Source organism: Sarcophilus harrisii, chromosome 3, assembly GCF_902635505.1.
Source record: "Sarcophilus harrisii chromosome 3, mSarHar1.11, whole genome shotgun sequence".
In the NCBI taxonomy this organism is placed as follows: domain Eukaryota; kingdom Metazoa; phylum Chordata; class Mammalia; order Dasyuromorphia; family Dasyuridae; genus Sarcophilus; species Sarcophilus harrisii.
The window spans coordinates 9,225,956-9,246,603 of NC_045428.1; the positions used below are offsets into that span (position 1 = coordinate 9,225,956).

The following is a 20,648-nucleotide window of genomic DNA, read 5'->3' on the forward strand; positions in this document are numbered from 1 at the left end:
CCTCTGCAAGACCACAAGGAAGGAGGACACGGGCCCTCAGTGCCCCCTGCCCGCCCAGGCAGCCCCTTCCCCCCCTGGGCTCCGGCACAAACTGTAAGAGAAAGCAGCCTGATCCGGGACCACGGGGCTGCTGGTGCGCCGGAGGCAGGGGGATGCCATGGGGCAGACAGAGAAGCAGGAACCGGAGCCCAGGGAAACCCCTATCCCTGTGCCCAGTGGGCATTCCCGCTCAGAGCTCTGTCCTTGGTGCTGACAGCCCAGCCCCAGGCCTGTCCTCAACGACCTCCTCTTGTCCTCATCCCAGGGGCAATCCCAGGATCTAGGGCCCAGCTTCCCCGGACTCTCGGGCCAGGGCCATCCCCGCTCCGGGCCCCTTCATTCTGCTGCCTTCTAATGCCCGCAGTGGCGTGGCTGGCACCGGGAGCATCAGGACCCTCCCTCAGCCAAACTCCTAATGTTCCTCCCCTTCCCTCTCATGAGTGAAAAAGGCAGGGCGGGTCCCCAGTGCCCGCTACCTCCATCAGCTCCCAGTTCTTCCCACTGGTAAGGCCCAGGTCCTGGGGCAGCACCGCCAGGAGCCTCTGAGAGAAGGCGCTCCCAGACTTTGCCCACTGCTCCCACTCGGGCACGGCACGCCCACGAGAGCACTCCCAAAGGGGCTTCCTGCCCCCGCCCCGGTCACTCTGACTTCTCCCCCGATTCATCCTCCTTCACAAGGGCCACCCCCACAATCCCCCCCCCCCCACCCCCCCCCCGCCCCCCCCCCCCCCCCCCGCCAAGGAGCCAGCCCTCAGGGTACCCTCCTCCCCGTTTCCGGCCTGTGGTCTCAGCGGTTTGGGGACACTCCTAACTGGCTGACTAGCAGCTGTCTACAAGTTACCAGTGACGGCCAAAATGGGTCCTGGGCAGGACTTGAACCGGCTCTCCCTGATCCTCAGGCCACCTTCTGTCCACTACCTTGCTGGAGACTCTCTCTATGCCTCGACTCCCAAGGCTCCATCCGGCCTGAGTTTCTCTCCCCAACTCTGGTCTCAGTTCCCCCCTTTCTGCTGGGCACCAGCCCTGGAACGCTATCACACCTCCGGCAAACCGCCTCCAAAGCAGGGCTCATCGCCTTCCCCCCAAGTCTGCCCTGCTTCTGCTGGGATCCACCTCCTTGGGCCCTTTCTCGGTTCTCCCTTCCAGTGCCCCTCTGCCCCAGCTGACACTGCATCCCCTGGTCCCAGGGACTGCCTCGGGTTTGCATTTCCGACAACCAGTGACAGAGTTCTGCACATGCCGGGTACATAGTGGGTACCTGGTGGGCACAAAATGGGCACCTGGACTGAATCCTGTGAAAGGTAACCTGGAGGGGGAGATGGCTGAGGGGGAAGGCAGAGAGCTGATGGCGAGCTCTGGGCAGCAGGAGGGCCTTGGGCTCGGCCTCACTGCTTCTGGCTGGGCTGGGAGCTCCTGGACCAGCCACGTAACTGGGCAGTGCCCTCTGCCCCTCTCCAACCATGAGGGGAGAGCAGAGCCAACCAAGCCCCTCGACTAATCAGCATATTGGACAATTGTTCTGAGCAAAGCAGACGAAGTCCCCGAGGCAAGGAAAAGGTCCCTTAACCTGAAAGGGAGCCCTTGGCTAGCCTCATTTAAGCCCATCTCACAGACCTCAGCACCGAAAAAGGCCACAAAGTGGTCTTGAGGTCTGGGGCAAGGGCCAATCACCAGACTTTGCCGCCCGTGGCTCACCGAGGTGTCCGTAGCCCACCACGCTCTTGGCGCTCTCGCCCAGGCGGCTCCGGATGTCGAGCACGAGGTCGTACAGCTTCTCCACAGGGAGCGAGATGTCGTATTTGTAGACGTAGCCATCGCAGCTCAGAGCCTCTGTGATCCTCTCCCTCAGGGCCCACAGCATCTAGCAGGCAGGGGGTCAGGGGAAATAAAAAGTTACTGGGGGCAGCTCCAGGGGAAAGGGCAGCGGGCTTCTCTCTAACCTCCCAGGCCGGCAGAGCAGCGCGCCCACCACCTTATTTAATCCTCAGAACAACCCGCTAAGGTGGGAGCTATTATTGTCCCTGTTTTAAAGATGAGGAAACTGGGCCGAACTGGGTTAAGTGACTTAGCTAGGAACTTGTGGATATCGAGGAGAAAAGAGCTATTTTTTTTTTCCAAGTTAACACGTTATAGTAGATCCTAGAAGATACCACACTAACTGGCAATTAAAATTACTTTACAAAGACAAAATGGAATACGCTTACAGGTAGTTCCTAGAGTTCTACACAAATCAAGGCTTTTTATATTGCCTTTAATTCTAGATATACTACAAAAACTGACCCTGACTTACAAACTTGCGTGAAGTTTTCTAGAATGAAAAATCGTCCTCTAATTTCTTTATGAAAAAGGAACGGTGATTTATTAACATGAATAGGCTTTTTCAGACTGATTCCCACCAAAAAAAGGACAGAGTTCAAGCAAAGTTCATCCTTAGCTAAAAATTTAAAAATCTACCCACAAAATCAAGAAAATTCAGAGACTGGGGCAGCTGGGTGGCGCAGTGAGTAGAGCACCAGCCCTGAAGTCAGGAGGAGCCGAGTTCAAATGTGGTCTCAGTCACTTAACACTTCCTGGCTGTGTGACCCTGGGCAAGTCACTTAACCCCAATTATCTCAGCAAAAAAAAGAAAAAATCCAGAGACTAATGAAATTGGATGGTGTAACATATTATTCTCTATCACAACATTTAAGAGAAGAAAAACACAACTATTAAGCACCAAAAGAGGTCATGCAACACAATGGGTAAGCAGCCTCTGTGGGTTTTTTGTTTTTTAAAAAAAAAGTCCTAAAAATTTTAAATTTTTTTTAAAAAAGCAAACAAACAAAAAAGCCCTGGGTTCAAGCTGGACCTTTGACCCTGCCATGGGATTCTGGGCATGTCACTTGATCTCTCAGTGTCTCCAGTGAATGCCCAAAGACTCTAAGATTCAGTCCGGTTGCCCCAAATTCTATGACACCAAAGAAAGCCCAACAGGTCGGCCCCAAAGAAGAAAACAGCCCCCCCCCAAACTCACAGGAAAACTCCGTCTGTTTGCCGCCAAACACCCACGAGCTGGTTCTTTGGGTCACTCCCCGAGACACGCTATGGGAACCTAAGAATTCAGGCCTCCCAAGCCTAAGGCCCAGAATCACCTTTATTTTCGTGTTGTCCGTGGCCACGGTGCCGTCCGTCACCAGGCCGGAGTCCATGACCCGCTCCAGAAAGTTAGTCAGTTTTTCCTCATCGTGCCTGGCATCAGAGCCCGAAGTCTCAATTAGAACATAGAAGGGATTTTCTGCAAGCCACAAAAGGAGCACACGCTGAAGGAGCCATTGGAGTGAATCCAACAGTAATTGAAAATCGATTCCCGAAAGCCCCGCGGCGGCTCTGCTCAGCTTCTCAGCTTCCGACATCATCACTCCCGTGGCTCCTCCGGAGGAAAGCCCCGCCGCGGTTCCATCAAATCCAAGCATCTGTGGACCAGGCTGTGCAGCAGGCCCCTGACTACGGCCTGGCCAACGTGGATTGGGCCACGCCCAGCTGGGACAGCTCTTGGGAAGCCCCAGCTCTCCGGAGGCGGCCCCCAAAGTTGGGCTCTCTCCAGATCTCAGGCTCGCTCACCAACTTCTCCCCTCACAAGTCACTGATAGACCTTTTACCACCCCCTCCCCCCCAGTAACTGACTTCTTCCAGGATGGGGAAAGCCAAGAAAGAAGCAATAGATGGCCCTGCCCCAAGCTGACCTTGACCCATCCATCTCCACCCTTTGGGCCCAGTCCCAAAGCCACCTGAGTGGGCCATGGATTTAGCAACTGACCATCAACGCCCCTGCCACAGAATCTCAAGGCCCAGCCCAAGTGCTGCGCATTTTCAGAGGCAGCGTGAGAGCAGGAAGGGAAGCAAGGGTCAGGGTCCCAACCCCCCGATCTGCTGGGGAAGGCGCTGAAAAGCCACCATCAAGCCCCTCACTCTGAGTCTGCTTCCCCTCTGTAAACAGGAGGCACGGCCCTCAGCAGTGGCTTAAAACCTTCCGGCTGACCCCATGACAGCCATAGAGCGGGCGGGCTCTTGAACTGTGGCTTCTGGTGTAACAAGAGGCCGCGAGTCACCCCAATGCAGACTCCTCCGCACCCATTTTTTCGTCTCCTTCCAATGCTTCTCCAGGCCCCCTCAGCCTGCGCCGCCTTCTTCCCCACAGAGAGCTCGCCTCCCACCCTCGACCAGACAGAAGGGCAGCTCCAGAAGCCAAAAGTGGTACCTTTGATGGGGCTGGACAGCCGGAGGTGGCTCTCAACCAGCTGCATGCACCTGTCATCCATGAACTCAAAGGCGGACAGGATCTCCCCCAGCATCCCCTTGCAGGTACTGAAGGTCTGCAGAACTTCGGAGAAACCCGGACAACCTTTCCACACAAGGCCAGGGCGTTAGAACGAGGCTCGCTGATCATCCTCTGCAGCAGCTCCGGCCAAAAATGGGAGGACGGCTGCTCACCCCCCCGCAGCATTCCCCGTGCTCCCCTCTAGAGACCCACAATGCCCTAACAAATATCAGCAGTGAGGAGATGGACCAGACCCTCCCCCCCCGGGCCCGCAGCCTCTCAGGAAGAAAATCAAGCAAGAGCCAGGCTGAGGACAGTTGCACGGGGATCTCTCCACCTTCTCCCAATAGCTCAGGGTTCACCTGAGAGGATTCCCAACAGTGAACCATGCAGGGCAATTCTGAGGGCGAATTCTGAGGGGCCTGAGCCCTGGCTGCCAGGAGGCGCCTCACAGGGGTTCAGTGGAGGAGCGACTCTTGCTCAGTCCCAGGATGCTGGCGGGGGGCTGCCTCCCCACCACCACCAGCCCCTCCCCCCCCGGGGCCTGAGCCCTGGCCGCACCACCAGTCTGCACAGCACCGCTGGTGCTCCCGTCCATGATGGTGCTCCTCAGGGTTAGGCAATCAGGGGACAAGGCTCAGCTCAGACCCTCCCCCCCAACAGGTGCCCCTGGGACTGCCCCTGCCGCCTTACCTAGGAACGCCACGTTCACCACCTTGGGCTTCTGGGAACACAGAATGGAGACGGCCGTGATGATCCCCAGGGTGCCCTCGGAGCCCATGAAGAGCTGCTTGAGGTCGTAGCCAGTGTTGTCCTTCCGCAGGGACGTCAGGCAGTCCAGGACGAGGCCGTCGGCCAGCACCTGGGTGGGGAGGGGGATTTCAGACGGCCTCCAGCAGCCGTGGGCAGGTGGCAAAGGCCCAAGCGTCCTGCCCTCCAAGCTCCGAACCTCGGCTCAGTGTGGTGAAGGCAGAGTTTGCATGAGATAGCCGGCCAGGGCAGCACACACACGCACACACACACACGACCAAATGCTCTGGCCAGCAGAGCTCCTGTCCCTTCTCAGACAGGCGCGAGCCGCAGGGACCTCCGCAGGGAGGGGCCTGTGCTATGGCCGGACACTGGCAAACGTTGCACACGGAGAGGCTGAGCTCCCCGCTCAGGGGAAGGCCCCACTTCTCACCACTTCCAGGCCCAGGACGGTCCCTCGCAGAGAGCCGTATCTCAGGAGCCTGAGGCCGCCCGCGTTGGTGGCCACGTTCCCCCCGATGTGGCAGCTGCCCTTGGCCCCCAGATCCAGGGGCATGATGAAGTCCCGCTCCTCCACATACTGGCTCAGCTGCTCCAGGACACAGCCCGCCTGGCAGACCAGAGTCCCTGAAAGCACCAGAGTCGCGTTATGGTCGCAGCCTCCCCTCGGGGAGGGGAGGAGCGGGGGCACCCGCAGCTGCCTTCGGGGAGAACCTGAGCCTCCCAACCTGGCCGCCCCGTCACCCATCAGGGCTGGAGGCATCCTTCCTCCCTCCCCTCGGGGCGGGACAGGCTGAGCAACTGGCTCCCACGCAGGGAGGGGAAAGCAGGAAGGAAGGAAGGAGAAAGGAAAAAAGAAGGGAAGATGGCAAGAATCTACGCCAACTGGCTTTTGTTACAGATTGGGAAACTGAGGCTTCCCAGACGGCTGGCAGCAGAGCCAGAGCCAAGCTCCCTCTCAGTCTGGAGGTCCCCGGAGGTTCCCCCCCAGCTCCTGGGCAGTCCGGGAGCCCCTGACAGAGCCCCCACTCACCAGAGATGGCGTTGAAGCTGAGGACTTGATTCATGAGGGCCGTGGAGAGCACGATCTCGTCAAAGACAGGCACGCTGCCCCCCACCATCCCCGTGTTCCCCCCCTGAGGGCTGACCGCCAGGTTCCTCTCATTGCAGTACCTGAAAGAGGGACAAAGTGGTGGCCCAGGGAGCCATGGAGACAGTTATGGGGGGGGAGAGGAGGGCGGTCTCTTCCTTCTCGTGCCCTGGCCCGAGGCACCGGGGCTGGGCCCAGACAGGACCAAGCGCCTCTTCACCGCCCCAAGAACTCCAGAGGGCGTGCCAGGACCGCAGCCAGCCCACAATCACTGAGGAAGTGTGCCGGAGCTGTAAGATAGCCCTGTAGACCCAGTGCCAGGCCCATGGTCCGAGTTCAAATCCCGCCTCAGATGGGGTTCCTTCTTAACCCTAGATTTCCCCCCATGGCAAGCACAGAGCTCTGCAACACAACATCTGCTAAATAAATGCCAGCTGGATTTTTAATAAAACATTGCGTGTACATATAGAGAAACATACGTACACACATACATGTACATGTATGCATATAATTCAACAAAAACCAAGGGTGCTCTTTCCAGTACTGAGGGATAGTTTGTGTTTCTCTCTTAGAAAATAAAAACACTTTCCTTTTCTTTTCTTTTTATTCCCTTTTCCTCTTCCACACTTTTGTCCACTCTGACTTAAAATCCATTAGCACTTTCTTGAAGTGTCTGTGACTAAAGAACGGGCACTGACAAGCAATGCTGAGGCACATTAAAAGAGATGGATAAAAATAAGAGTACTTTCCTTCTCCCCTCCCCCCACCTTGCAGCTTCCTCTTGTCTGTTGCTTTCCTCCATTAGATTGAGAGCGGGGAGAGCGTTGCTTTTTTTCCTACTTGTACCCCAAGGCTTAGCTCAGTGCCAGGCCCACAGCGGGCACGCAACCCTTTCCCAAGTTACCTGAGTATCTGGGAGACCTCCGATGTTGTCTTGGGCTTCAGCAGCACCTTACTGCAGCCTGTCACGAAACCCAAAATGGACAGGTCAGCGTAAGGGCTTTAAATAAGCAAAAACCTAAAGAGCATAAAAAGATATTCCTCGTTACTTGATAACTCAAACATTTCTATTTGGGTCCAGGCTGGGTCTTGCCTAAAAATGGAAAGGATGATAATGAAGATGAAAGAAAACTTATCCATCACAAGTTACAACTCGAATCATGGTAACTTTTAGGTTTACAAAGGGTTTTCTTCACACCATCACCAAGAGGACTCTGGGATGCTATTTATGTTGTTATTTACTTAGTAAGAACACGAAAGCTCTGCCACATCCCAACGCACTGAGCGCGGACGGCAGGCTTGTCTTCCTGGCCAAAAACAGAACTCCTTGTACGAGAGTCGGACCACAAGGGGTTTTAGGAAAGAATATCAGTGGAGAACTGTGAAGTGCCAGAAACCATTAGAAAACCCATCACAAATAATAAGAGAAATGCGCATTACAAACCGCTCGGATGTTTCATTACACACCCAGAAAACTGGAAAAATGACAAGCCAGAGGCATTATGGGAGGAGTTACGGAAAGAAGAATACACTCATACACTGTTGGTAGAACTGGGAATTGGGTTGTTGGGCAAGAAAAAAACAGTAAGTTGCTTGTCACTGTTGATTCAGAAAGTCCACTACTGAGCATACTGCCCAAGAAGGTCAAAGAGAAAAAAGACCTCGATGCCGCAAAATATTCAGAGCAGCACTTGCTGTGGTAGAAAAAAAAAGAAATTAAAATAGTTGGTGATTGACTGGGAAACGACTGAACAAATTGTGGTATATGAACGTAACAATGTTATTACATGTAAGAAGAAAAAAGAAATTAAAATAGTTGGTGATTGACTGGGAAATGACGGAACAAATTGTGGTATATGAACGTAACAATGTTATTACATGTAAGAAGTAACAGGAATGGAAACATGAGGAAAATTAGATGAACTGATACAAAGGAAAGTATATAAAAGAGGAAAATGTGTATATTACAACAGAATAGATGAAAAAGGAAGGAAGGAGGGATGGAGGGAAGGAGGAAGGAAAAACACTATGACCAAGTCTGGATCAGAGAAAAATCGAGAAAATAGATCTCCTTTCCCTCCTTACAAGGGTGCAGGACTATGATGTGGAATATTGCCTAAGTTGTCCAATTTGATGTATTGTTTACTTTTTTCATCTTTATCACAAGGGATGGCTTATAGGAAGGGGAGAGACCTATTCAGAAATGAAGATCATATTAAATAAGGTATCAATAAGTAGGTAAAAAGGCAGCAATAATTACAAGACTCCAGTGCAAGGTGACAAATTTTGATTTGTCATTTTTAAAAAAGAATTCTAAGTTCACATATAAGGTTAAATGAGAATCCACATTGTCTCAAATAGTTATGAAGGAAAATCTAAGTGCACCCTGGGAAATAAGGCGCCACATTGAATCTGGAAGCCTTAATTAAAAGTCCAAATGGCAATTCTTCCAAGAGTATTCAGGGTTCCAACTTCACCAAGTGAAGTTGGTGGATGTTGAACAAGAGACACTGAACCCTCCACATGCTCCCTAAGCAGGATCACTATCCAGATGCTGCACCGGGACCCCGATGGGCTGGAGCCCTGAATCTGCCAGACCCAGCCGGGCCTCTGGCACCCCACCCTTCCTCCATAGGTCTCTTCTTCAGTCTCACGGTCGGCCTCCTGGAGATCATTTCTAAGACCCTTATGAGCCTGACTAAAATTCAGCACACATTTTCTGACGTTCCTAACAGATACAATGTACTGTAGTTGGTTCTGGGGAGACAAAATAAATGAATGAATGAATGCGCCCTCCAGAAGTGGGCATCCACTAGTGGAGGTGTGATCTGTAAAAAGCTAAGTAAAATACAAGGGACCAAAATTGCTCTGGAACAGAAATATCAGACCAGAGCAGAAGCTGAGGTCGCTAAACACACCAAAGGGGGCAAGCTGCCTCAGAAAACCACAAAGTCAGCCTGATCTCGGTTTTATCGTATTCTTATTGATTTTTTCCAATCTTTCCCAATGATGAAATGGTGGTTTGGGCAGTATCTGGTGTGGCTGGGCTGCACCAGTCTGGGGGCGTGAGTTTGACACTTCTTCCTAGGAAGAAAACGCTTTCAGTTGGGAGGAATCAGGAAATCCTTCACGGAAGAAGCAGCACCTGAGCTGACCCTGAAGAAAAAAAAGAAATTCAACAGGTGTCACTGAGGGTGGCAGGTGTTCCAGATGTGGGGGATAGCCTGGGTAAACACACAGAAGTGGGAGATGATTGGATCTAATTTGGAAAAGGAGAAAAAAAAAACAACTAAAAAAATTCTAGTTTTATTTAACTAGAATTTGAAAAGTGTGAATGAAAGTATGATATGATGGGGCCTCAAACAGCAGCCCAATAGCAGCTTGGAGGAGGCTTTAAATGCTTGACTGGGACATCTGTTATTTATATTCTATATAACAGGGAACTCTGGAATATTCTTGAGCAGGGATCTCCGGTTAAATGCACAGATTGACCTTGTGTCAGGAAAGTGATCTCATCCAGTAATCATTCAAATTTCTTATGATTTTTTAAATTAAGATTCACTTCTAGAAGAAAGACTAAGCTTCATGTTGCCAAACACTCCTGATAACAGCCAAGGGCCTGATGGGAGCAAAATAAATTCTTATGTGGCAATTAAAAATCTTCAGTTCCAGAAGACAGCAAAGGCTGTTCTCATGGTGGAGAGGGAGGCCCAGCGAAACTCAGAGATCAGGCCATCTCTATCTGAGCATCCCGAGGGACTGCAAGAATCAAACTGGATAGAAAGAGATAAACAGAGACAAAGAGATGCAGATACAGAGACAGAGAGAAGGAAAAATAGAAAGAGGCAGAAAGAGAAAGGAGATAGAGGGAAACAGAGTTAGAGAGGAGACAGAGAGAAAGACAGAAACAGAAAGACACAGAGACAGAAAGAGAGAGAAACAGAGACAGAGAGGAAAAACTGAGGAGAGACAGAGAGAAATAGAGACAGATGAGGGGAAGGAAAGAAGGATAGAGGGAAACAGGGGAAGAGAACTGAGCATAGCAAAACATTTCATTCAAAGGCAGCTAGATGGCACAGTTGATGCAGTGAGCTCTGGGCAAGTCACTTAACTCTGTCTGCCTCAGTTCCTCATGTGTATAATGAGTTGGAGGGAAAATGGCCAACCAGCCCAGTATCTTTGCCAAGAAAATCCCAAAATGGATCACAAAGAGCTGGACGTGACTGAAACAACTGAACAATAACAACGATGCATGTTATTCAACAAAAAAATAGAAGGGAGAGAAGGGGAGAGAGGGAATGAGGAGGAGAGAGCAGTCTCAAGCAAAACAACCCCAAGAACACACAAAAATATTTATAGCTCCTTTAGTGGAAACAAAAACTGGCAATCTGAGGGGGGCCCACAAAGTGGGGAACGGCCAAACAAGTTACGGCGCGTATTTATGATGGAATACGATCGTGCTCAACTTCTGTCAACATCATGACCCACCAGGCCCTCCGAGTACTACTGAGGAAACGATTCCACCTCCTGGTAGAAAGGGAAGGACTCAGAGGGCAGAATGAGACAAACGGTTTTCAGGACAGGGCGCCCATGGGGGCCAACGCAGATACGTGTTTGAATCAACTACGTACACTTGTAATGTGTTTGGGTTTCCTTGTGTTCTTAATTCAAGGAGAGGGTGAGGAGAATCTTTGCCGATTAAAACAAAATTATTGTTGATTTTTTAAAGTTAAAAAAACAGAACACAATGTACTTGAGGACAGGCACTCTTGGGCTGTTCTTTGGATCTCCAGCACTTGACAGGAAGCCTGGCAACAGAGTAAATGCTAAATTTACAGTAAGTTCATTAACTGACTGATTGAATAATCCAAGAGATAGATAAGGAAAGTAGACTCCTTTCCTTACCTAGATAAGAAAACAGAGGCTCAGAGTGACAGACCTACCATCCTGGAAAGCAATCTGGATCTGTGCCCAAAGGGCAATCAAACTAGGCACACCCTTTGATTCAGCAGTGTCACCACTGATCTATATCTCAAGGAAACCATAAAGGAGGCAAAGGTGTTGTGCCAAAGTTCCCTTTTGATGTTCTGACCTAGTTTCCCCATTGTCCTATTTTGTTATTCTGCCTCAGGTTATAACCTTTCCCTCTTAATGTTTGATGAGATAAAGGTCTACCTCAGTTGCTTTGCCCCAAAACCCCAGGCTATAATCATTCCCTCTTAAATGGTTGATAGATGAAGGTTTTGTATCTTCAGGTTATAGACATTCCTTCTTAATTTTTGATGGGATAAAGGTTTATCCATTTTAGATGCCATTAGAATATCAGTAACCTCCCATTGTGTCATCCTAGGGGCCTGCCCCCCTTTAGGTTATCCCCATCCAGGTACCTCCCTCATTATGTCACTGTTCTTGTTATCCTATAAAAAGCTTGTCCTCTGATACTTAAGTGCTGGACTCTTTGAGATGATAGTGTCCTCCAGCCCTGGGACCAAACATGGATCCGTTGGTCCCAGTTTCTCTATTTAATAAACTATTGAATTGGTCTCTAACCTCTGTCTTGCTCAGTTTCTCTGCCATTACAAAGGGAGCCACATGTGCAAAAATGTTTGTAGCGGCTCTTATTGTGGCGGCAAAGATTTAGAAAATGAGCAGATGCCCATCGATTGGGGCAGGGCTGAATGAGCTGTGGAATATTACTGTTCTATAAAAATTGATAAACAGGCTGATTTTACAATGGCCTGGAAAGTTTTACACAAGCTGATGCTGAGAGAAACAAGCAGAAGCAGGAATACACTGTATGTAATAATAGCAAGACTGTGTGAGGATCAATGTGAAAGGCTTGGTTCTTCTCAGTGGCTCGTGATCCAAGGCAATCCTAATAAACTTTGGACAAAAAACGTCATCTGCGGCCAGAAAAAGAACTAAGGAGACCGAATGTGTAAATCAAGACATACTATGGTCACTTCTTTTTTCTGTTTGCTTTTTTTCTCTTTTTGCTCTGATTTTTCTCTCCCAACATGATTCATAATACAATACTGGCAGGGACTAGTCCCATTGTACAAGCTCTTAGCAATGAATGTAGTTCCAATCAAAAAGAAGAAAGAAAGAAATCGTGTGATGGAATATTATTGGAATAGAGATGGGGATGGGGGATCCTAGGAGCTAAGGGAAAAGAGTGAAGGTTAATCCTAGGGAGAAATCACTCAGGTGCAGAGTGCCAGACACACTTAATTTATTTTACACAGTAACTGTTGTAAAGGATAAGAATGAAAATGACTAATATTCTTTCAGGCTTCATGGTTTGCTAAGCATTATTATCTTATATGCTAAAGAACCAAGTCCAGGGGTGTAGACCTAATACCTCCCAAATTCATTTCTCCTCCAAAACACACACACACACACACACACACTCACACACACCTGCCCTAGAAAAGAGATGCTCTTTCCCTTCATTTCCTTTCCACAGACAAATGCAGAGATTCCAAAAAGAGAAGGGGCTCCTTTTGTATTAACTGACCTTTTCAAGCAAAATCTCCAATCATTAAGTTAACCATTTTTCAAAACTATTCAGCTATAATTTAGATTCAAACAAATGACTAAAAGGTCTGTCTTTCTTTTCAGCAGAAGTTTTTTTCCAGAAATATTTGCCTTTTAAAAACACCCACCGCCCCAATTAGAATTAGACAAATACTAAATCTGACTAGGGAATGGATCGATTCTTAATGAGGATTTTTTATACATTTTGTTTTTTGCTTCATTTTATTCTAATAAGGATTGACAGTTGGGTAATAAGTCTTTTTATCCTTTTTTTTGTTATATTAAAATGTGGTTTGATGTTTAAAAAAACTACCCACAGCCTCTGCAGGTTGGATCCACACAAACACACAGCTACAGTGACCCACCTGGCCTGTAACTGCTACTTGCCCTGCCCAGCTGATGACTCGCTGTTTTAGTCCTTTGAAGTCAGGACATACATCCGTACAGAGGCATCTGAGCGGCCCAATGGAGTGAGCCCCAGGCCTGGAATCAAGAAGACTTGAATTCAAATCCAGCCTCAGACACTTCCTAGCTGTGTGACCCTGGGCGGCTCACTTTATCCTGTTTACCTCAGTTTGCTCATCTGTAAAATGAGCTGGAGAAGGAAATAGCCAAGCCCTCCAGTATCTTTGCCAAGAAAACGCCATATGGATACAATGAAATGACTGGCAGGTTGTACAAAAGACAACTGTTGTTGTTATTGTTAAGTTGTTTCTCAGTCACTTCCAAGTCTTTACGACCCCTTTTGGATTTCCTTGAGAGAGTGGTTGGCCATCTTCTTCTCCACTCATTTTACAGACGGGGAAACTGAGGCAGGCAAGGCTCAAGGCACAACTAGTAGGTGTCCACGGCCAGCCTTGAAATCAAGAAGGGGAGGCTTCCTGGTTCTAAGCCCAGTGCCCTATCCCCTGGGCACCTCGCTGCCCCTCACCCCCCTCCCAGCGGCTTCTTGCCAGGCTGACCTTCATGAAGTTCTGTCTCCCTGGGGTGTAAGCCGTAAGTGACTCTCCGGAGGCTTTCCTCCGCCTGCCAAACCCACCCCAGAGCCCTTCCCAAAGAGCAGGACACTGACCTCGGACCATTTTGAGCCAGTCTATGTTCACGGCCTTCAGCTCGTGAGGATCAGTGCTGACTCTCCCAGGAAGAACGCGCTCAAAGAAGGCGAGGTCCTGCTCGGACACCTCCGCGAAGGGCAGCCTCTGGACCGCGTACCGTTCACAGGTCAGCATCACCTCCTGGGCACTGGTCGGGGTCACACAGAAATCTCGCCGCTGGAAGACTCCAAAGCCGCGGGCTCCACAGACTTTCTCGAGCTTCCTCGCCCAAAGGGTGGGGGGCCCGGCCATTCCCACCAGCGCTGGCTTGTGGCCGTTCCTCCGCCATCCCATAAAGAGCCTCAAACGCCAAATAGGAGGCCAAGGGAAAAGGCGAGGGACTCTCATGGTGGCTCTGCAATGCAAGGGAAGAGCATCAGCTGCTTGCTGAAGAGCCCTGAGCAGCCCACACTCACTCACAGAAAGCAAAAATCCTGGCTGAGCTGCTTCAGGGAGCCTCATGAGATGTGGGGACCCATGGACGTTCTAGCTCCCAAAACGCCCCACAGCCAAGCATCCTCCGGACAATAGGCTGTCAGGTGACCATCCTAACTGGTACTGACTGCACCCCATCCCTACCCAAAAGTCCTCCAGAGCTCCCCGCTCCCTCGGGGGGACAGACAAAATCCCCTTTTCAAGCCCTTCCCGACAGGCCCTCCTTGGCCTCTGGGTTGTTCTTCTCAGAAGGCTCTTACAGGACGCCCACATCTCCCCATCACGGGCTCTCCCCTGTGCTCCCTGGTTCTCCCTCCTCACTGCCTGCCGGCCAACAGTTCAAACCATTCCTCCTCCAGGAAGTCTTCCCTGCCGCCTCCACTGCCCCTAATGCCGTCTGTCTGAGACCGCCTTCCATCGGCGCCATAGAGATCTTCCATAGTGGTTTGTGCACATCTCCACCCTGGGAGGCCGGACCCTATGTTTCCCTTTGTTTGTGCCACAGTGTCCGCTATACTGTAGGTGCTTAATAAGTGACCGATTGTTGGCCGTTTCCCTTTCTTTGCACCACGGTGTCCACAATACTGTAGGTGCATAAGTGACTGATTGTTGCCCGTTTCCCTTTCTTTGCGCCATAGTGTCCACAATGCCATAGGTGCTTAACAAGTGACCGATTGTTGCCTGTTTCTCTTTCTTTGCGCCATAGAGTCCATAATGCTGCAGGTGCTTAATAAGTGACCGATTGTTGCCCATTTCCCTTTCTTTGCGCCAGTGTGCACAATACTGTAGGTATATAATAAGTGACCGATTGTTGCCTGACCTAAAGGACTGTTGAGGCTCCAATGAGAATGCATGGACAATGCTTGGAAAGCCTGATGGGGTACAGAAATGTTGGTGGTTGTTTCTGTCATCATTATTATCATCTTCACCATCCCATAGTAACTGGGCACTGGGATTGGTCGTTAGAAGGGATAACAACATTATTGATCAGAGAAATGCAAATTAAGACCACTCTGAGATACCACTACACACTTGTCAGATTGGCTGAGATGACAGGAAAAGAAAATGATGAATGTTGGAGGGACAATGGGAAAACTGGGACACTGATGCATTGTTGGTGGAGTTGTGAATTCATTCAACCATTGTAGAGAGTAGTTTGGAACTATGCTCAAAGGGCTATCAAACTGTGCATACCCTTTGATCCAGCTGTTTTTCTACTGGGCCTGTCTCTCAAAGAGATCTTAAAGAAGGGAAAGTGTGGTGTTCTCTTCTTTTGTTTAATATAAGATGGTTCTCTGGGAGCAGGTTTCTTGGGGAGGTTTCCTGGAGGCAGCCTTCATTTCAGTTCAGATCAATAATCATCTTAAATACAACCAGGTGTTAAAAGTTCAAATCCTTTATTATCTCTGGTTTCTGAATCTTCTTCCTGGGGCCTGGTTAGCTTTCTTAGAGGCCTATCTCTCCTTGGCTCCAAAAGCTCTTGCCGCTTATCTTTTGCCTTTGCCAGCTTCGGCTTCTCTTCTTCCAGATGTCCAGCCAGCACCAAGGGAAAAGTTGGAATGAATCTGCCTTGCCTCCGAGAGTGGGCTTCTGTGCTTCTGTGTCTGGCCCTGAGCGCTTCTTGCTTCTATGCTGTGCACTGAGCACACACCAATTATTCTATCACTGGGAAACCATTATTTGTTGTAGGATTAAATCACTGCTAAACTAGATTTAACCACTGTCTCCTCAATTCCACTTAGTGCTTTGTTTCAAGTTCTGGCCCATAACTTCTTCTTGTAAGATCAGATAAATCATACTGAGCCATGCTAAATGAGATCATTATTGTCTCTATCAACTCTAATGACTTAACACTTTGTAAGGATTCCAACAGGAAAGGGACCCATATGTGCAAGAATGTTTGTGGCAGCTATTTGTAGTGGCCAGAAACTGGAAACTGAGTGGATGCCCATCAGTTGGAGAATGGCTGAATAAATTGTGGTATATGAATATTATGGAATATTACTGTTCTGTAAGAAACGACCAACAGGATGATTTCAGAAAGGCCTGGAAAGACTTACACGAATTGATGCTGAGAAGTGAGCAGAACCAGGAGACCATTATATATTTCAACAACAATACTATATGAGGATCAATGTCCAGGTCACACAGACCATGTCAAAGATGTTGGAGAGTTTTCATTAAATTTTTTTTTTCAATCCAAGAATATTTGCCTTCTCTTCTTCCCCTCACTGAGAGAAAAAAAAACAAAACAAAAAACTCACGTAACAAATGAGTATCCTAAAGCAAAACCAATTCCTCCATTGGCCATGGTCAAAAGAAGCGACTCTAATAGCCAACGAACATAGTAATCTAGTGTTTCATAAACCCCAAGACCCCAGCTTCTGGGATAAGAACAAAAGTTGCTGGAAATCTGTATGGAGGAAACCAGGCATTGACCAACACTTCACACCCTATATCAAGACAAGCCAAGATGGGTTCATGATTGTAGCAGTAAAGAATTGGGGAAAAGCGGATGCCGTCAATTGGGGGGCGGCTGAACAAGCGGTGATGCATGAAGGTAATGGAATATTAGCGGTCTGTAAGAGATGAGGAGGAAGCTGATAGGCCGATTTACTGGAACCCATACTGAGAGAAACGCGCAGAAGCAGGAATCTGTTGTATACAATAAGACCAAGAACGGGAGATGATCAACTATGAAGGGTGTGGTTTCTTCCCTTCTGCTCTGATTTTTCTCTCCCAGCATGACTCATCAAGGGAGGCGTGTTTAAATAAATAAACAAATAAGCAAAAATGAGCGTGATTTAGAGACAAGGGGCGATACTATAAGCGAAGTAGGAGAACACGAGTCTGCCTCTCAGATCTGTGGAGAAGGAAAGGATTTATGGCCCAAGGAGAACCAGAGAAAATTATGGAAAATAACATTGATCATTTTGATAATATTAAGTAAAAAGGGGTTTATACCAACAAGAGGCCTCAGTGCGGGGCGGCAGGAGGCGGGGCTGCCGAAGACCTGGAGGGCTTTCACGTTAGTATCAGGGCACAAATGGCTCTCCTGGCTCCGCTTGCTTCTCTCCGCTTCTCTCCGCATCGGTGCATGCGAGTGTTTCTCTTCCTTAGAGACCCCTTGCAGCGGTCTCCCCCCCAATTAAAGGCGGCCTCAGGCGCCCCTGGCCACCCCACACAGCTGCTTCTCTCCTGGGGGCCCCACCCCGGGGCACAGACACCTCTGGGGGCACAGACCCCCCTCGGGGTGCAGACACCTCTGGGGGCACCGCCCCCGGCCTGAGGGGCAGAGACACCTCCAGGGGCACAGACACCTCTGGGGGCACCGCCCCTGGCCTGAGGGGCAGACACCTCTGGGGGCGCAGACACCTCTTGGGGCACAGACACCTCTGGGGGCACAGACACCTCTTGGGGCACAGACACCTCTGGGGGCACAGACACCTCTGGGGGCGCAGACACCTCCGGGGGCACAGACCCCCCTCGGGGCGCAGACACCTCCGGGGGCTCCGCCCCCGGCCTGAGGGGCACAGACACCTCTGGGGGCACAGACACCTCCGGGGGCACAGACACCTCTGGGGGCACAGACCCCCCTCGGGGTGCAGACACCTCCGGGGGCTCCGCCCGCCCCTCCGGCAGCCCTCACTCTGCTTCTGGTCACTCCGCCAAGCTGGGAGCGGCCTTAGCCGCACTTCTCTAACGCTGAGTGATTTGCTGCCCTTTTCCTGCTTTGCCGCCAACAGGCGCCAAGTTCTCCTCTGAAAAGTGCCATTGGGGGCCCGAGTGACAGAAGAACCCAGAGCCCGAGGGGAGGAGGGGCCCCGCCGTCCTTAACCCCCCTCGCCCCCCGCCGGGCACTGGGTGGGGGGCGGGGCAGAGGCAGGAGGGGAGCTGGAGGCGGCGCCGGGGGCCCGGAGCCCCGCCTGGGTGGGCTCCCTTCCTGCGCCTGCGCCGTCCCTCCCCGCCCCCCACCCCGGCCAAGGTCGTTACCTGGGCTCAGGATGCAGGGCTGCCGGCACTGCGGGGTCCCGTACGCCGGGGAAAAGCAGGAGCGCCCGAGGGCGGCGGGCCGGAGCCTGCGCAGTTCTCAGCCTTTCGTCGGCCCGCCCCAGCCCCGCCCCCAACCGGTCTCCTTCCAGGCTCCGCCCCCGGAGCGGATATGCCCCGCCTCCGCCCGGTCTCCCTCCAGGCCCCGCCCCTGCCCCGCCCTCCCACCAGAACGGACTCTAGCCCTGCTTCCTCCTCCCCGACCTTGTCTCCCTCCAGGCTCCGCCCTGCCCCGCCCCTCCGGAGCGGATAGGCCCCGCCCCCGCCCGGTCTCCCTCCAGGCCCCGCCCCTGCCCCGCCCTCCCACCAGAACGGACTCTAGCCCTGCTTCCTCCTCCCCGACCTTGTCCCCCTCCGCTCCCCGACCTTGTCCCCCTCCGGTCTCTGCCCTTGCCCTTGCCCCGCCCTTCTCCCCGGGGACTGAAGAGGCGGACGGCGGCGCGCAGGCTTGGGGCCCTTGGGGAGGAGCCCCGCCGGGAGCGCGGGTCCCTCTCCGCAGCCTGGCAGCGCCGGGAGGGCAGAGCCCGCTCCCGCCCCGCCCCCTCAGCTGCTCCCCGGGCCGTGCCCTCAATCCCACCTGCCCCACAAGGCCCAGCCCGAGCCCCACAAGCCGGCAAGTAGGAGTCTGCCCCCTGGCATGGCCCCTCCCCCCCCAGCGGCCAGCCCAACTCGGCCTTCCCTCCCAGCCGCTTCGGCTCCGGCCGCGTGCCGCCCTCCGCTGGACCCCCAGAAGTTCCGGTCCCTCCCCCCAGACTCCGGGTCCTCCAGCTCCATCTGGCTCCCGCAGCCTGGGTTTCGGGGCGAGCCGTCGCTGCGGCCTCCGTGGGGGTGGGTGGGGACCCCCGAGCCCCCACCGCCAAGCCGGGTGCAGAGCAACGCCCGCAGGCCGGCCGGCCGCACTGGGGGCCTGCGCTGGCCCTGGGCTCCGCGGGTGGGGGCGTCTGCCCACTTCGTGGTGCGGAGCGGCCTTCCCTCGGTTTTCAGCGCCTCCGGGGACCCGACTTCTCTTCCTTCCGACTGGCCTCCGACGCTCCAGGCATTGCCCCTGGCTGGGCGCCCCACCGGGAGCTCTCCCTCACCCAACCCCGGCTTCCTTGGCTCCGGTCCGCGTCCGGCCCCCGCCCTTCCACTTGTTATTTGCGCCCAGCTGTCCGTTTGGGTGGTTCTTTCCCATTAGAAGGGGGAACTCCCGAGGGCTTGGATTATGTCAGGCTTCCGTAGGGCCCCCAGCACCCCGTGGGGCCCGGAGATCACAAGCCGTGGCTGGGCTCCGGGGCTCTGGGACGCCTGGCCGCTGCTCCAAAAACGGGATAATTGCAGCGAACTTACAAACAGTAGAACTCGTCCTTTTCTGTGTGGCTTTTATGGGCATATCATGAAAAGGGTCCTTCCCAGACCTCAGCTGCCCACACTCAGGGAGCCAAGGACATCCACAAGCTGAATGCTCCTTGGCTCTATGGACCTACAGAGAAGCAGGACGCTTACAGAAAAGCAGCACCCAGGACAGAGGGCCAGGGAAGGATAGAGGACAGAGCCTGCAGGACACCTGAAAAGCAGGACCGAGGACTGAGCCTGCAGGACGCTTACAGAGACACAGGACCGAGGACCGAGCCTGCAGGACGCTTACAGAGACACAGGACGGAGGACCGAGCCTGCAGGACGCTTACAGAGACACAGGACGGAGGACCGAGCCTACAGGACGCTTACAGAAAAGCAGCACCCAGGACAGAGGGCCAGGGAAGGATAGAGGACAGAGCCTGCAGGACACCTGAAAAGCAGGACCGAGGACTGAGCCTGCAGGACGCTTACAGAGACACAAGACCGAGGACCGAGCCTGCAGGACGCTTACAGAGACACAGGACGGAGGACCGAGCCTGCAGGACGCTTACAGAAAAGCAGCACCCAGGACAGAGGGCCAGGGAAGGATAGAGGACAGAGGCTGCAGGACACCTGAAAAGCAGGACCGAGGACCGAGCCTGCAGGACGCTTACAGAGACACAGGACCGAGGACCGAGCCTGCAGGACGCTTACAGAGACACAGGACGGAGGACCGAGCCTGCAGGACGCTTACAGAGACACAGGACGGAGGACCGAGCCTGCAGGACGCTTACAGAGACACAGGACGGAGGACCGAGCCTGCAGGACGCTTACAGAGACACAGGACGGAGGACCGAGCCTGCAGGACGCTTACAGAGACACAGGACGGAGGACCGAGCCTACAGGACGCTTACAGAAAAGCAGCACCCAGGACAGAGGGCCAGGGAAGGATAGAGGACAGAGCCTGCAGGACACCTGAAAAGCAGGACTGAGGACTGAGCCTGCAGGACGCTTACAGAGACACAAGACCGAGGACCGA

At 52.4% G+C, this 20,648-nt stretch overlaps 1 protein-coding gene across 4 annotated transcripts; it reads right to left on the minus strand.

The window, feature by feature from the left end:
- Positions 1 to 1,639: 1,639 nt before the first annotated feature.
- On the minus strand, positions 1,640 to 18,359 carry D2HGDH (D-2-hydroxyglutarate dehydrogenase). Of its 4 annotated transcripts, none has more exons than XM_031957449.1 (9): positions 18,236 to 18,359; positions 13,786 to 14,162; positions 7,081 to 7,138; positions 6,120 to 6,259; positions 5,520 to 5,713; positions 5,030 to 5,198; positions 4,277 to 4,420; positions 3,171 to 3,313; positions 1,640 to 1,900 (listed from the first exon to the last, which is right to left on the minus strand). In XM_031957449.1, the coding sequence occupies exons 2-9, from the start codon at positions 14,153 to 14,155 to the stop codon at positions 1,655 to 1,657; spliced, it is 1,464 nt and encodes a 487-aa protein (XP_031813309.1). In that variant the 5' UTR covers positions 14,156 to 14,162; positions 18,236 to 18,359; the 3' UTR covers positions 1,640 to 1,654. The 4 variants fall into 4 exon arrangements, with proteins under 4 accessions (XP_031813309.1, XP_031813310.1, XP_031813311.1 ...); XM_031957450.1 differs by lacking the exon at positions 18,236 to 18,359 and adding an exon at positions 17,207 to 17,281; XM_031957451.1 differs by lacking the exon at positions 18,236 to 18,359 and adding an exon at positions 14,503 to 15,278.
- Positions 18,360 to 20,648: the final 2,289 nt, after the last annotated feature.